Source organism: Corvus moneduloides, chromosome 5 (genome assembly GCF_009650955.1).
Source record: "Corvus moneduloides isolate bCorMon1 chromosome 5, bCorMon1.pri, whole genome shotgun sequence".
Taxonomy (NCBI): Eukaryota; Metazoa; Chordata; class Aves; order Passeriformes; family Corvidae; genus Corvus; species Corvus moneduloides.
In genome coordinates this window covers 9,245,797-9,262,937 of record NC_045480.1, presented here as the reverse complement: position 1 = coordinate 9,262,937, position 17,141 = coordinate 9,245,797, and the positions used below count along the sequence as shown (strand labels likewise).

Here is a 17,141-nt window from a genome sequence, read left to right as displayed (position 1 = left end):
AACTTCACAAGACAATTAACTGCAGTCCTATTAGTTCAAAACCAACTGAAAACTCTCAAACCATGTTCATTTTTTAGGACTTTTTCTCAATACATACAACCAGATCTTGGGACAGTATGAATCGTGCTGATTTTTGGCTGGAAAAGACTCCAGTAAGACACAAGCTTTAATTTTAGCTATGTGAGATTATTAGTATACTCAACCATCCCTTCTATTCCATTACTCAAAGTGGGGGAAAAGTGAATTTGAAAAGGTGAACTGAAAATAACAGTACTATTATACATTCCATTAGCCTTGTACCATTTTAGAAAGGTGAATTGCCAGCTGAAGACAAAAAATTTCTTCATGCAATTTTAATACACAGCCCTGCTGTGGTTACTTAACGATATGCACCTAGCAATTTCAAAATTCCATTTCTGCTTGAAAGCAAAAGTAATTTCTACCGAAGTGTTCACTATTGGAATATACTCAAGCTTCTCAAGATAATTCCCCTCTAAGTGCAGGCACACTGAGCAAGCAGAATTGTATATAACATCTTCAACTGCAAACCTTTACAAATAGTCTATTTCTTACATCCTGTAGACAATTACAATACATGATGTGTCTTCTAGGTGGTAAATACTAAATTCTCTGAACAAGAAATTCTTCTACTAAAGAGTAGAAGTCTGTGTGTAAGAAAAGGCTGTGCATTATCAGCTATGTAAAGATATATCATGTTGTTGTTTTGGTAAAGGCATTAAACTACCTAAGATATTTAAACATTTGTTTCGTGATGCTTCTCATTTATATTGAGGTTATTTCTACTTATTTACTGGATATATACTTATTCTTGCTTATATACTTATTTATTACTAGTTTTTACACAGGGCCTCAGTTATCTCTGAAGACATAGCCACAGTTTTCACTAAAAAATGGTAAAATATATAAGAAGCAAGACCCAAATTAACCTCTTTAGCAAAGGAAGGTCTATAGCACAGCTTTTAACAGAACCCACTACCTTTTTCTCAGGTAACCAGAGGAAGACAGAATGCTGAGGTAGGAAAGCTTCCTGGAGTTACAGGGATTGCCATAATTTCGGAAATGTGGTGGAGGAGCAAAGCCGTAACAAAACAGATTTCATTAGTTTCAGTATTCAGTGAACAACTTGGTTTTCCTATCACAGATTCATATAAAAAAAAAGAATGGAAGTTAATTTTCTTATGAAAGAAAAGAAATGCCCTTACCTCTCCACTAAAAAGTCTGTGAAAGAAGCCTCTCTTTGGTTTTGGAGACTTCTCTCTGTCTGGTGACACAGTACCATCAGTTTCATATGCATTGATATCTTCAAAGCATCCCGTTTCAATCATCTTTAAAACACATGAAATATAAATGAAATATCCATAAAAGCTTCTCAGACAAGTTCCAGGTATTATCTATTTACTCTGGCTGGGTACTCCTACCACTTAAAAATTCATCAGCCAAACTACACCACTGCACAAAGCTGACATTGACTCTCCTTGTGCACTCAACCAACTGAAGAATAGCAGTGAGAGCACTATCACTCAGGTAAGTGTCAGGTGCTCCCTTGCTTTTTTTGCATTCTTGTCTTTCTTCTGCTCATGATGCAATAAAGAGAAGTTTTTAGAACAAGAAACTTATTCTCCTTTCAGGTATTCTGTTCATTTCCGAACAGTCCAGCCAAAAAAATCTAGTATCTATATGCCCTGGACTGAACTTAATTATTAAACATGACATGGGAGGAAAAAAAATATATAATGAAGATGGGTCTTCGGAGAGAAGCAAGGGATTTTGAAAAGATCTTTGTCTGTGTACACAGAAGAAATAAAAGCACAGTTACTGGGTTCAGAAAGGACAGCAGGAAGAGTGAATGCCAAAATGTAACCAACAGGCAGGGTCAGAAGCAGGGGAGTGGCTAATGCCCACATCTAGTCGGCATTTACCAGGAAGTGCCACCGGTACACATCTGTCACAACAGCAGGCAGCCAAATGAATATACCTTGTAGAAGGAGAGATGGCATAAAGAAGAGTAAGAAGAAATGCAGCCTGCTTGTGTTATAAACTGTGACATCAAGTAAATTATGGTATGGCAAGAGAAATTCTTGAGAGGCAAAAATTTGAGGGAAACTTCAGTAACATGAATTAAAAGAAAAAATAAGCACAAATGTACAATGAAATCTGCAGTTCTTCCTTGAAGAAAAGAAATTGCCATTGCAAGAATTCCACAACTACTTCCAACTTTATCCCTCTCTGCAAGGTTAGTTATTAAGCTGCAGTGCATTTTGTAATGACTAGATCATATTTGGAAGTTCAGAATTACAACACAGTATAGGAAATATTTCTTTCTCCAAGGTTCACTGTTTCTCAGTGAAAATTTTCTATGTCAAATGACACCTTTTCAAACATCCTTCTTAATGTAATGCAAAAAAGCAAAAGAAAACAAAAGGGAATGTACTTTTTCCTCCAAATTGTTCAGAAATTGCTCATCTTTTGTGTTCAACCTTTAAATAAAATGCAATCATACTGAAAGAGAAACTACACTAGTAGAATTCAAGACAATAGTAATTTCAGAAAGTCACAAACACCTTATAATGAGGGGAAGGCATTCATAACAAGAACTACAATTTTAAGTAATTGTTAGTGAGTGCTCTTCGCTGAAATGGTAAAGAGGACTTGAACTGCACGCAGAAGCAGCAAAATTCTAGTACTCTGTGCAGAATACTAGAATAGTCATTCACTAGGCACGTGAAAAAACTTTTAAGAGAAAGTCTGACTCAACTGATACTGAACTGTTTGTTTTGAAACTTTGAAAAAGGTGAATCTGCAATTCTGTATTACTGTCACTTGGATACTCTATTGATACACAGCCTATACACAAACAGCTTGCACTGCTCCTATTTGCTTTTGAACACTTGGAATAACATTCCATTCCTCTGCTATGACCAGCAATACTGAATAATGTGACAGAAGAACAAGAAAAAGGTGGTCTTACTGATACTAACACTGTTCTGTAAGCTGTGCCTATGATGACAAGATGCCAGACTTTGTTTATGCAAATTTACCATAGATCTCAGTTTCTAGCAAGTTGTCTATGTTTTAAAAAGAAACTTTTTTCTGAAGCCTCTCAGCAAAGAAGTCTAAAGCAGAAACTTCTTTACATCTCCTAGAGAAAATCATTATAATTATATCTTTTATTAAATATTCTATGCTGCTGTGCTCAAGAAAATAAGCTTCTATGAAATGTACATTACCTCATTTTGCCAAGGGATTGAGACACAACCCGTCACAAATTTGGAATAGAAGTCATCATCTGTGGTATCCAGGTTCACTCCTTTTACTGTTGAGAACTGCTCAATGTCCAGGACATCTTTACAATAAACGGCACGTGGCTGCAGTACAATACAAGATTGCTTCATTAAAGTTTTGGATTTGGGGACTTTCTGTTTGGTTTTATTTTGCCTAGATGAGCAAAAGGGAGCAAAACTTCTGCAATTTTACATTTCTCATTGCTAATCACCAAATTACACTATTCTATAAAACAGAAATAAAAAGACTCTCTTCATAAGGCACCTGAGCAATTCCACCCATCCTGCAAGTAACAGAAAAGAAATATCAAAACCAGAAATAGCTTGTCTGGATCTCTCAATGGTTGTCACAATTCACTCATCTTCTGTCACCTTCTTTTCAACTCTGGAGTATTTTCTTCAAAGCTATTCCTCATTTGTTCTGCATCTGAGCTATGGAAGTGGACTTTTAAGGGCTAAGAAATCAGCTACAAAGCTCCCTAGAGAAATACTACTACTGTAAATTGTTTTGTGATCTCAGATGAAATGCCACAAAACAACTAGTTGTCATCAATAGCCACAATGGCATTCTCCTGCCAATGTACCTAATTTTAAAGGTTTCTCTGGAGTTCATATGATTGCTGACATAGAATTATGATAGTTCTTGCCTTTTTAGATACTAATCAAATCTGTCTCACCTACTTACATCTGGCAAGAATGGAGGTTCTAACATGTTAGCTTCCAGCCTCTTGAAGTTGATGTTCTTGAAAATAGGATGTTGCTTTACAACAGCAGCTCCTCCTTCAGTGCAACCCAGTCGCTCCCCCGGATTTTTAGCAAGTAACTACAAATACATGGAAAAAAAAGCTGATCCATGATATAATCCCACAACTGGAAAAAAAAATCTACATACAATGTCTTTTTTGCTACTTGGCCTCTTATTACATAAATTTATCATGTATCAAAATTAACTAGAAACCCAAACAAAAACATTCTGGGAACAAATACATTTTCAGTAATGAAAAGCAGACCATTTGAATATTATACCCAAAGTTACATAAAAATATTTTAATTGATGCCATGTTGATTAGACTTTACAGTACAGACTTTATAGTAGGCTTTCCTTTCAGGAAACACAGACTTATATTTTTTCCTATGGGCTTAAGTAACGCACATATCTCACATAAACTCATACAGAAAACTTGTGAAGCTTTCTGTATAAATTTAAGAACAGGCAAGATAGAAAAAAAAAAAAAAAAAAAGAAGCCATTGTCTCGTAGATACTGTTTTAGGTGAAGAAACTTGTGTACTACTCTGCCACTTGTTCCCATGCAGTATCCAAGTTGAGCATGCTATTGTACTCCATCTATAATGACAAGTGGTCCAAGCAGTACTAGACCATTTCATTCATGTGATGAATAATCAATTTATGCAGCTTTCTTTCATCTTTCATGGCAAAAGTTCTGAATTCTTGAAGTTTGATAACTGAACAGTTCATGAACAATCACAAACTTTCATGTGAACTAAAGGAAGGTTTAAGAAATCCAGTTTTGAAAATTTTTCAAGATATTAAAATAAAGTAGTTGGTCTCTTTAAAAGGATTAGAAATTTAATTTTCAAACCTCTACGTCTCTTCACCCACCATCCTGCAGATGGATTTTGCCTCCTCTGAAAACTTGTCTGAGTATGTTTCCTGGTCTTCCTTTACTCTCCGGTCAATCTCATCCCGTTTAACCCTTTCCTTGTGCTTCCTGAATGGAGACTGTCCTTCAATCATTTCATAAATCAAACAGCCAAGACCCCACCAATCTGGACTGAATGTATACTTCTCGTTTTTGAGCACTTCTGGAGCTACAAAACATAAACAAACACACATCCATGACATTTCACTTTAAATTGACTACTTATGTATTGGAAAAAGTCTCAGGTACTCTCTTTGGGCTCTGTCCAGACATGTTTGTGTGACTCTGCCATACTTTGAAGAAACTTTAATTTCTACACTGAGAACTCTGTTTATATCCAAGAGAAAAACTTTGCTTCTTTAATGCTTAAAACCAGTACTGTTTACAAACTGAGAATGAAGTTTTCCAAAGCATGGAAAGAAACGTATTGTCACAGTAATTTGTCAGTTTACCTGTGACCCTAAGTCTCTTCAAATCTCAGAAAAAAATCTGGTATTTTCTTAAAGTTCTGCCTAAAGCTAGAATTTTCAGTTAAGTTTTCAAGTTTATCAGTAGGCTTATCATTAACTACTAACATCTACAAATGCATATTATAACCTTTCTTCTTCCCATAACATGTCTAGTAACTAATCCAGGTCCAATACAGTTCTTATATTCACAGAAGCAAATTTTCTGACAAAATGTAACTAGCAAAGGATACATACCCATGTAACCAACAGTCCCAACACGTCCTCGGACAGTTTCACCTTCTGGAATCTGCACAGCTAGTCCAAGATCTGAAATCCTGATATGTCCTATTTATGTTAAAATAAATTATACATAGTCAGCAAAAATAATACAGTATTATCACTTTTAAAACAAAAAATTTCTATTGCACACCTCATAAAAAACCCCACTGCAAAGTATCAAAACATTCACCTACTCATAGGACTAAGTTTATTTAACTTAACTAGAAAGGAGTGTTTTATTTCTACTTATCTCCTCCTTAAAAATGTGAAGAAAGAGAGGCACAGATATAACTGGTTTGCTGAAGGTCATACAAAAATAATTTGCTCTTAAGCACTCTAATTCCTAGCTTTGGCATAGGCTGCTGTTCTTGGACAATCAGAAATGCTCATTTCAGATTCTGTATCCATGCATCAGACACTTGTGTTTTTCCATTCTGTATACCCACCACAAGCACTTAGCTTTCTGACTTCTTAATAAAACTTCCAAATTTACTCAATTTATTCCAAATGTGAGAAAACTGTAGCCTGTACCGAGAGAGCTTGTTTTCCTGTAAAGAAGTACCCCAATAATGCCAAACACAAGTATTTGGAATTGCTATCCCCATTCCCACCCCAAATCAAGAGCAGCCCAGTCAATAACCTACTCAGAATTATTTATATTGTAACATGTCAGTTCAGTTCTAGGATTTCCTCTTCTCATGAATCACTCCTAAGTGGGTAACAGCTTCCACTGCACTTTATCAGCCAAATTTCTCAAGCTGACGACCTTCCCCTATCACGCATGGCCTTTACAGCCGTACCTCTAACACAGAAAGCATCTGGCAGAAGATTAGTTTGTTGTGCACTGCTCGGTGGGGAACCAGTCCAAGCAGGGCAATGGGAATAAATCTACCCCACTCGCCCTTACATTCCCATGGACAGCTACAGTTCTTTGTTGGATTGACTCATGAACTGTTTCAAGCACATTCAAGACATTTCAAGGCAAGAATTGTATTGACATTTTAATTTAAAAACACATAAGGTACTTTCTTAATAAAAATACAAAAGTCTAGACAGAAGAAAGGACAATTACATTTTCAATTCAATTTTAAAACAATTCTGTAGAAAGACTCATTGCAGAAAAAGAGCAAAACCCGCACTTATTTCTAATACTGGTTATAAGGGCAGGGATACTGCTGTTTACAGAAACACCACAGGTTCACAGAATGATTCACGTTGGAAGGGACTTCAGAAGGTCTCTAGCACAACCTTCTGAGCAAGCAGGCATCCCAAAGAGTCCAAGGCTTTTTAAATACTTACTTAGAAAGCCTCCAAGAGTGGACACTGCATCACCTCTCTGGGTAGCCCATTCCAATGCCCAAGTAACCTTTGTGCATATATGCTCTGGCATTCAAAAAGCTCTACAGCATCAATATTAGTTAACAGCATATTAATTTCTTAGGTACATGATAATACTAGGTACTTAGATAATCAGGGGATGGAGAGACAGAGAGAGTGGAGAAAGTCAAGTACCACTCTATATACTGGTTGGAAACAACTAAACTCTCTGGAGCAGCAAATGCTATTTTAAATACATTCAGATGCTCTTGTATTCCCTGACATCTGATGAACCCCTTTTCAAGTGCAAGCTCTGAGCTCCTGAAGCGATTTTCTAATTAGTCCTCTGTGCTCTTTGGAACTAGATCAAAATATCCCTGGCAGAGAGGAAGCATTCTAGTGCAGTCCTGCAAGGCTACATTTTTCCTCAAAGAAGCCTTCAGCTTTTCCAAGACATTGCTGGAGAGAAAAATTAAAGAATGCATTTGATGTCTAGCAAAGCTTTAGCTCTTGGAAAGTGACTTCTGCCAGGCATCATCTTTTTTGAAATTTTATCAGTCAGAACATGCTGACTTAAAAAAAAATACTGTGCTAATGACTTCAAAAACAATTTTTCCTCAACTAAAATGCTCAGCAGTTACAAGAACAAAGTTGTAATATTCATCCACAGCTTAGAAGATAATTCCTGCACATGTTCTACAGTCAATTCAAAAGATTCTGGTAACGGCTTGAATACAAAGTCATTAAAGAGAATTAATTTGGCTTTTGACAAACAAAAGACTACAAACATTTCTTCATATTGTTTGTACTTCCTTGATTCTTTCCAGCCACATATACATCAGGGACCATCAGACCTCTTTTAGATGAAATGTTAAAACAGAAGTACTTCAGAATTCTTACTGTCTAAACAGTCTGGTTTACTAAGTAAAATTTTGGCCCCCCCATCTAACAGATCAGTTTCCATAGTTGAAGAAAAGACAAACAAAACAAATCCATATAAGTCTTAGTGATCTTAAATCAAGAAGGGGAGAAGGAGGAGCAAAAGGGAAAAAGTAGCCATTTTAAGGTAGAAAATTGACCCTTCTAACATCGTCATGATTAACCCCCGAAATTTTTCCCTACTTTCTGAAAAGCAAGGGCAGTATTTTCTTTGCTAAATTAAGATTCGTCAATTAGGTCTCTTTTATCATGAAGAAATCCCTTACATTTCTGGCACAGTATGAATTAGAGGTGTAATTACTGATTTCAAAATTAATTTTAATTTTTACTTACCACAGTCATCAAGAAGTATATTCTCAGGCTTCAAGTCTCTGCAAATTAAACAATAGAAATGTGAATTAAACAAAACCAAAATTATTAGCCCTCAAGTGCAACAGATTCCACAGAAGACTTCTTGGTTCTGACAGAAGAAATTTTTCCAGTTCCACATATATACGAAAGAAAAAGCTCTGAAGTTGATGGCCTGTAACACAAATAGTTTAACCAGAGAACTCAAGATCCACTTTCCCCGAACTCTTTAATCCACTTACATTAACAAAAGCAAAACAACACTAAAATCCTATATATAAGGAACCACCATTTACACACAAATTCGTGCTCATAAGAGAAAAACACTTCCCCTGAGGAGTATCAGCTATACAACTCCCCTGTGGCGAAACACAAGTGCTTGCTGCAGTTTGATGGTGACCCCTTGCTATATTTCACCCCAGGGGATCAGAATATCAACAGAGTAATATTTCCGAGACTAAGCACATGCTTAATATCATCCATTCAAACTTCCTTTCTTTAACTTGGACATGCAACTTCTAAAGCTTATTAGACACTTCATCCAGTTAGGATTCTTTGCCATAACTTTCTAGAAGTTTCCTAGTACTTTTCTGTAAACATCAAAGTTTCACAAGCAATATTTTTAGTTATTAAATGATAGCAAGACTCAGGAAATACTAAAAGGGCAATTAATTCAGCATTGCAATTTTGTACCTTGTGCATTTTTACTTTGAGAACAAAAGAAAATATTGAATGGAATTTTTGAATTCTCCTCTACTCAAGGAAAATTTGGGGAGTCATTGAAGATGAATCAGAAGTTGTTCTAGGATTTATCCCTAGATATCCCAGCAGATTCTGAGAATATACACACATATATGTAGGCACGAAAATCTGTATAAAATATACAGTGTACATTATTATTTATAATAGTGCATATAATTAGTTATAATGTATATTGTTAATGTATATTTCATATATTTTTTTTTGTGGTATGCATCAGTAAGCATGAGGACTGAGATATGGTCTCTTAGATTTATTTTACCATAAATATAAGCCAGAAGCAGACAAGTAAAACCCAGTAACTGGCTAAAGAGTCACTTATTGGAATAGATCATTAAAAACAATGTGTATATATACAGGTATACATACAGTTGTGACAAGCAGAAGAGACTGAATAACATAAAAGAAAAGGTTTTAGGAAGAATGACTCTAGAGTTAACATTCTAAATGAGAGACAATTGTTCACCAAAAAATCTAAGTAGGGTTTTCTCCCCCAAACAATGATAAATTGATGTTCTACAGTATGTGTATTCATGTTAAAGTTTCATTATCTTATGAGATTAACTGTACAAAAAAGTCAGAAAGATGTTCTGCTTCTCATGCTTTTAAGTCTTGACAACCCCCATAATGCTAAGGGATTGACATTAAATATAAGATTTCAGTATCAGAGAAACCAGGAGAGATCAGAGTTAAAGAAACTGAAGAACACTAGGATTCGACATACGTGTCTGAAAGTCGTCTTGTAGGCAAACAGTGAACAAGTTGGGCCTAAACTCAGGGCTGTGGTTTGGGGTCTTGTTTTGTTTAGGGTTTTTTGTTGTTATTTTGTATTTCAAACAATCAGTTTTGTTTTCCCTTGGGCAATGTGAAATGACCTACTGGTAGCTGACGAAATCTCTCACCCCTGCTTCCCTCCTACATGTATGCCAAAACACACTGTGTAATATTGCAAGATTGGCCAAATTCTCTAGGGAACCACGTCCAACCACCAGCGTAAGCCTGATTCACTCTGGTTCTGCCACTTCCCACGCTGTGTGTCTGTGTGTGTGTGTGTTGGTCTTCTACACTGCAGAGGAAAAAGACTAGCAGTCATTATATTGAGTTATACTTTAAAAATTCCTTGAAACGAGTGGTATTTGGTGTTACACAGCAGAAGTATAAAGAAAGCATTCTTGGTCCACCCCTAAGTTTGTTTTACTTGTTCTGTAATATTAATGCATACCAGGGGTTAAATGATATATGTACAGAGACAAAACAGCATTAAAATCATACAATCTCAATTACAATGCATAAAGCTTCTGATAGTTTCATTAATTCAGAAGCAATAATATGTTTATTGGAGGAATCTGAAATTAAAGTTTTTCACATGGACTACGACTGTTCTGTTATCCTTGTAAGCATAACATGCCATTCAGTCAGGGACTTCTAGAGCCCTCTGTGAACTACTTTAGAGTGGGCAGGAATACAATCCCAAACTCCTAAAATTTATTTATTTGAATTATAAATTAATTTGCTTTCTAAATCATTGTTTACTTCCATTTTACAAGCAAACCTTGAATCAACTTTATACTGTTATAAAATATATAAAGCATCTAGACCTAAATTAACAGTAAAAAGATATGTGACATGAGTAATTCCAAAAGATACGCCATGAAAAGGACAACTAAACAATTTTTTTGTTTCTTTTACTACAAAATTAAAATATAAACTTGTTTTAGTAGGAAACAATTAATATGTTCAATGCTGCAGAGACACGGAAAAGAACGAGTAACTGTAGATGACACTCACCTGTAAACAATTCTCTCCCTTTGCAAATCCTCCAGACCACAGCACAGTTCTGCAGCATAGAAAATAGCCCTTTCTTCATCAAAGCCAGGATTTCCCATGTTATATATGTGAAACTTCAGATCCCCTCCATTCATTATGGTTAATACTAAACACAGAGCATCTTTCGTCTCATATGTATAGGATAAACTAACCTAAAAATGGGCAGGGTGAGAACACAACCATTATTCATTCATAAACTTGAAAACAACTCACAGATCTTTTTACCAATACAATCAACTTATAATCCTTTTTCAAAGCAAAAAGAACAAAACATGCAAATAGAAAATCACTCCTGCAGAGTACCAGAAGACACAACGGAATCCAGACTAATTTGCCTGTGTACACAAACCATACACACAACACAAAAGCTTAGCGGCAGATCTGTTTGGATACCACAGAGCTCCATGCAGAAAATACAGTTATTGATGATGCCCCTCAGCTGTATGTTACCTGTATTACTTTGTCCTGATAACGTGTGCATATGCCTTATTTTATTAGTACCTCAGGAATTATGCATTGCCAAACCATCTTCCTGAACTACGAGACCCAAAACTGCCCTAGAGAAACTGAAGAAATTATTTTAAATCAAATGCGTAGTTTCTATTCCTACCCCTGCCTCCCCCCAAGTAACTGCATATTTCCCTGATTTATAACTTGATAACTGTAAAGACTCAGTACAACTCTTCACAGTCTTTCCTCTCACTGTACTTGAAATGTGGCGCTGATAGGCAAGGACAAAGCACATTTTTTTTCAGGTTTTAGGTAACAGATTTTTAAGTGCATTAAAAGTTTTAAACTAGACTTGTGAATTAAAAAAAACCCCACCCCATTTAACACAATATCATACACTACAAAATTTAACTGTTTAAGTTAAAAATTCAATTTCAATAGAAAAAGCCATGCTACATGATTATCTGGTAGGATCTTCAAAAGTACCTACAAAGATTACTTAACTTGTACTAAGAGCAATGGAATTCAAACGTATACTTAGCTTACACTAGATAAGCAAGCTAGGTAAAAAAATCAGTGGAGTTTTTTCCCTTGACTTAATAAATGTATTTTTAAATGCAGTTGTCTTGGGGTGATTTTATGATAATACTGTATTCCCCTATCCTCTGCTTATTGCACAGAAACTGATCCCACAGCTTTAAGCTGGGTCCAGGAGAGGGGGAAGAGAAACTGAGCAAATTCTTCAGCGCGGTTTGTGTTCAAGGACTCACACACAACTCCCCGGCGTTCTCACCTCTGCAGAGCCGAGGGAGCACCTTCCTGCTTTTAGCCAGCCTCTTAGCTGAGGCAAGAAACCTTCCTGCTTTTAGCCAGCCTGTTAGCTGAGGCAAGAAATTCTCCTATACCAGCACCCCGACATCATCCGGTAACTTCTTCTTCTGGAACTGTTCGGCCTAGCTGTGATCCGAGAACCAGATCATCAGACTCCATGGACAGGCAGGGAGGCTGCAGGGACGCCGCATCCCAGCCTCCGACCTCAGGAGGGGCCGACACAGCTACAGAAAAGAACTCTGAATCCACCAGCTTTCTCCTCATCGAGGAGGTTTATTATCTAACACTACTCATTTGTTTCCTGTGCCTTGCCGGCACTCTGCTTGTTAAATAAATAGGTTTTTTTCACTTTCATCCAAGAAATTCCTTTCATATTGGTAGGGGAGGGAGCGCTGAAACCTGTCGTCTGGAGAGGAGACGTTCCTCCCAGAGCTTTTCCCCCTCAACTTGTCTCAAACCAAGACAGCAGTACGAGTAAATAATGGCCCTAATTCAGTAACAGGTCCAAACTCTTCCTTCAGAAGCATAAATCTAATACTAAATAATAAAACTATTAGCTACTTGAGGCGAAGATTCCCATTTGGTGGTTTTAACTGATGTATCCAGCTATTTATGACTTTACTTGTGACAGAGGCATGACAAGTTATCTACCCACTTCAAAGCCAGTATTACTGCAAATGCTAGACCTAGATCTCTGCTGCATTAAAAACCACCATTGGATAGCAAGAAGAAAATAACTCATGCACAATTTTATAAAGCGATTTCAAATTCAACTTAGATCAATTATTGATTTACAGTGTTTACATATGCTGAAAAAAATGTTACTCAAAAATAGAAGTTTCACTGTTATAGTAATTTATGGATCAATTCAGGTACTCTCTGGATTCAGTTTCAATCAATTCAAGCCCAGAAGCCTTGTGCAAAAATAACATTAGCATATTTATACAAAACCATAATTTACAACAGTTTAAATTATTAATGTATCTGGCCAGTAGATTTTTCATTTTTCTTTTCGCTGACAGTACTCTACAGGGGTTTTTTTAATACATAAAACTTATCAGAAAATATATACATACATATTTTATACACACATATTTATAAATAACTTTCACTATTCTCTAAAACAGGTACTTTAAAATCTTCTGAACAGCAACACAAAATTTATAAGTACATGAATTTTAAACCAAAGCAGAAGATATTTGAAATTAACATTTAAATGACATTTCAATTAAAAAGTAAACATTACCTGGGGAAATTCTTACTTGTTTTATCTTTGAACATTCTAATTTATTTCACTGCTTAGTAATTACAGCTACTAACAGACCATAATTTACATAATAGCATCAGGTTTAGGTATTAAAACTAAGATTTCCATTTCGTGGAAGTTCCATTAAAAAGTTAATTGTTTCACACACAAGATACCTCTTTAAGCCCTGGTATACAGCAAAGCAATATAACCTGAATCAATACACTATTAAAATGTCATGTCTATCTTAAAATATATCAGGAACAGAGTAACAAATGCTATGAAAATACCTCAGGATATAAAAACCCAACTATTAAACAGAGGACAAAGATTCAGTGGCATCAGCATGCTGAAACACAGCCAACTGTTCTGGCTGTGAGAAATAAAGCAGGTGGACCAAAAAAAAGCCCTGTGCACAGAACTATTCACAGTCACACACAAATCATTTATTACTGCATCTATCATTTCTCTCTACAGTCATGCAATCCCTAAATCAATTTTAAAATGTGTTTTGTACCCACAAGCTCCTGGAAGAGACTGAAATGAAGTAAACAAAATGACATAAATTTCTGAAAATAGATCGGAAGTAGATACTTACTACAAACCTACTATTCACTTTTTCTAGAATTCTTTTTTCATTCAGAGCCATTGATTCTCCTTTCCTCTTCTTTATTCTCTTTTTTTCTAGCTTTTTGCAAGCATACATTTTTCCTGTCGCCCGTACTTGACAGGCACACACCTACAAAAAGAAGGATGGTGTGTCAGAGATGCTTGAGGTTTTTTAGAATTTTTATTTTAAAGAAGCTTAAATTTTAGTTTCTTTTCAAACTCTTCAGTGCTCTCAGAAAATGATGGTCTGTAAGCATCAACACAGAGCCTTCACTCAGGAAACAATTTTAAAGGTTCACAAAAACTGTAACCAAAGTAGAAAAAGTGATTATACAGAGGCAAACACATTTCTGTTGGAGTTGGATTGTTTAGTAAAACTGTGGATCTTGTATTAGTGAAACAAGTGACTAAGGTAAGAGTATGTGTTGAGGACAAATATTCACATCACAATCAACTGGAGAAACCTAACGGTAATTTAGTAGCATGACTTCTTCAATATAGGGCTCTAGTTAAAGTACATATGGGGAGCAGTTCAATGAATTATAAACAGAATTAATAAAATCTATAGATTTTATTTTAGGTTCACTAATATTCTACATAATTAGCAAACTGAAACTAAATTCTCATTTCCAAACGAAATTTCTAAATAGAAGCAACTGTTGTCAGTCATTACAAGTTCTCTGCAGCTTTGTGCATGACCTAAAATGCTTAAACTAACACATTAAAACTGTTTGTATCAACAACAGTTTGCCAGGTGATGTGTCAAACATAGATTGATGGAGACAAGAGTTAAACAGCCTCTCCACTTTTTTTTTCCTTAAGAACTGCCTGGCAAAAAGATACTTCTGTACTCACCTCTCCAAATCCACCTTTGCCTAGTACTCGGTAATGCCTAAATGTGTGTTTGGTTACTGGCTGCCTGATTAACAGAAAGAAACAATTACTGAGACAGGAATTACAAATGCTAGTAATCCCTCCCCACGCCAAGGTCTGTCTTTATTTTCTCCTTTCTGTTCCAACATATTTCTGAACAAACGTTGCCTTAACCTCATGTAGAAGTACTATAATAAGCTGAATTTCAAATGAGAGTGGTGCTCTGCTTAGCAACGTGGGCTCCCTCATGTGGTCACCAGGCACTCCCAATAGCAGGAAGAAAAGCTGGTCAATTCGGCCCTTTGCTGTCTACAGTTAGAGCCTCATGTGTTCTCATCACAGTCAATTTATCACCTCCTGTTGCCTCCCTTAACTGACACGCTGACATGCAGACTGCATTTCAGTGGGATCACGCTTACAATGCCACATTTAAAAGGTAGACCATTTCTGATTTCACTTTGTTTTTTCACAAAAGAAGGAGTTGTGGTATGCAACAGCACTTCAACAGCCAAATTGTTAAGGTATTGATGTAGAGGAAGAGGAACAGATAACTGGAGGCAGTAGAGTTGTTGACCACTCTATGCTAAAACTCTCCTAAATGTGTCAGAGCAGGGCTATTACAAGTTAGAGGGTTTTGCTTTAAATGAACATTCACTGTTAATGCAGCTTTGTTCTCAGGACAACACATGGAGGTACATTTAGTAGAGAATTTGAGTAACTTCCCTAGTTTTCTTACTGGCTTTTGCTACCAATTCAGTAAAATAAAGACATTGGATAATTGGAATTTACAACAAAATCAGTGCTCAAGCACCTTAATGTTTGAATATGTGATCGCAATACCCAAGGGGGCTGAATTTGAATCAACTTGTAACAATTTCAGCCTTCTGAAAGAGCCTGGACAGTCAGTATTGATTTGAAAGTCCAAACTAGATTCTGAGATATATATATATGTAAATCTTGCTATCTTGTAATTACTAGATCTGTATCTGTACCACCCTAAAAAACTTATTAGTTATCCAATCACCCAGTGGGTTATAATACTAGATTAATCTGCTTATTAACCACTAATTAGACCAAGTTTGAAACAAAAGGATGATAGCATTCCCAAGAAAGATTGGTATTCTACTGCACACTCGACAGCCAAACATTTCTGAATTTGCATTTACCTAATACCACTTATAGACTTAAGATTTACCACTTAAAGACTACCAGGCAAATAGTTCCATTGGAGTATTGGTTCACTTCCTGTCCCATCAACATCAATCCATCTTGTCTTTCAGATCATAATTTCTTAGACAGGCAGTCTCATTCAGCTGTACAGCATTTCTAGCATAAAAATCAAAATTTGCCACAAAGCAAAACTAAATTGTAACACAAACATTACAAATAAACTTACTTTTCCAGCCATTTCCACTGTAAGAAACGGGAAAAGTACACACTCTCCTGGTAAACTTCAAAAGGTCTTTTGCTTAGGTATTCATGGACAATTCTAGCAGGAAAATAAACAGAAAAATAAAATCCATCTTATGGTGAAAAAGGCTGATGAAGCAGGAGGTGCTATCAATCTACCGACATGTATTTAAACATATCGACAAAGCTGTAGGCAGAAAAACATTGCCACTGTGCTCTACAATGGTTTCAACCTGAATGTCTCACAGAGTGCCTGTCATAGAAAACTGTTCCTGTCAAAACAGTTACAAAGGCCAAACTGCTGCTACTTATAGGAACTAGACACTTTGACCTCTGCATTTTTACTGTCTTTAAACCCACTAAACATCAGCCTCTCAGCAGATATTTTATGCATGTATGACCCTGCAAATATGACCTCTGAAAGTATCTACAAGGTTTCACACATTCTTTGGAGACTGGTAAATAAAGTTTTATTCTAGGATTTGAAATTGAAGTACTAAACGCCATATCCAAACCTTGAACACCAAGTACCTTATCATTCCCTTAAATGAAACACACTAAGATGGAGGTGGGGAGGGAAACAAGTCAATCAAACTGCATTCAGGTATTTACTGGACAGAGGAAAGGGAATGACCTACATGAGACACTCCATTTGAGACATGTTTTACTAGGTGTTCTCACACAGCCCTTTCAATCTTATAATCTCAGGTTGTTACGAAGCATGCTTATAGCTGTTGCCAGGGAGATGACCCAAGCAGTGACAAAACCTGTAGTCATCCTTCAGACATGATGAAGCACGCCTTGAAGAACCAGAAATATTAGAAACATAAAGGCTTTAGAA

General features: G+C 36.2%; 1 protein-coding gene across 2 annotated transcripts in view; it reads right to left on the bottom strand.

The window, feature by feature from the left end:
- GRK4 (G protein-coupled receptor kinase 4) overlaps positions 1–17,141 on the bottom strand; it is a 39,403-nt gene that overhangs the window by 4,657 nt on the left and 17,605 nt on the right. The window contains exons 6-15 of one of the 2 annotated variants that reach the window (XR_004240095.1): positions 16,287–16,379; positions 14,873–14,936; positions 14,007–14,147; positions 10,843–11,033; positions 8,281–8,318; positions 5,668–5,757; positions 4,924–5,132; positions 3,980–4,125; positions 3,249–3,386; positions 1,224–1,346 (exon numbers count right to left, since the gene is read on the bottom strand). Coding sequence is in view for 1 of the 2 variants with exons in the window: in XM_032108773.1 (XP_031964664.1) it covers positions 1,224–1,346; positions 3,249–3,386; positions 3,988–4,125; positions 4,924–5,132; positions 5,668–5,757; positions 8,281–8,318; positions 10,843–11,033; positions 14,007–14,147; positions 14,873–14,936; positions 16,287–16,379 (1,225 nt within the window). In the remaining variant the exon portion in view is untranslated. The remainder of the gene's footprint in view (positions 1–1,223; positions 1,347–3,248; positions 3,387–3,979; positions 4,126–4,923; positions 5,133–5,667; positions 5,758–8,280; positions 8,319–10,842; positions 11,034–14,006; positions 14,148–14,872; positions 14,937–16,286; positions 16,380–17,141) is intronic. The other variant, XM_032108773.1, reaches the window with a different exon arrangement.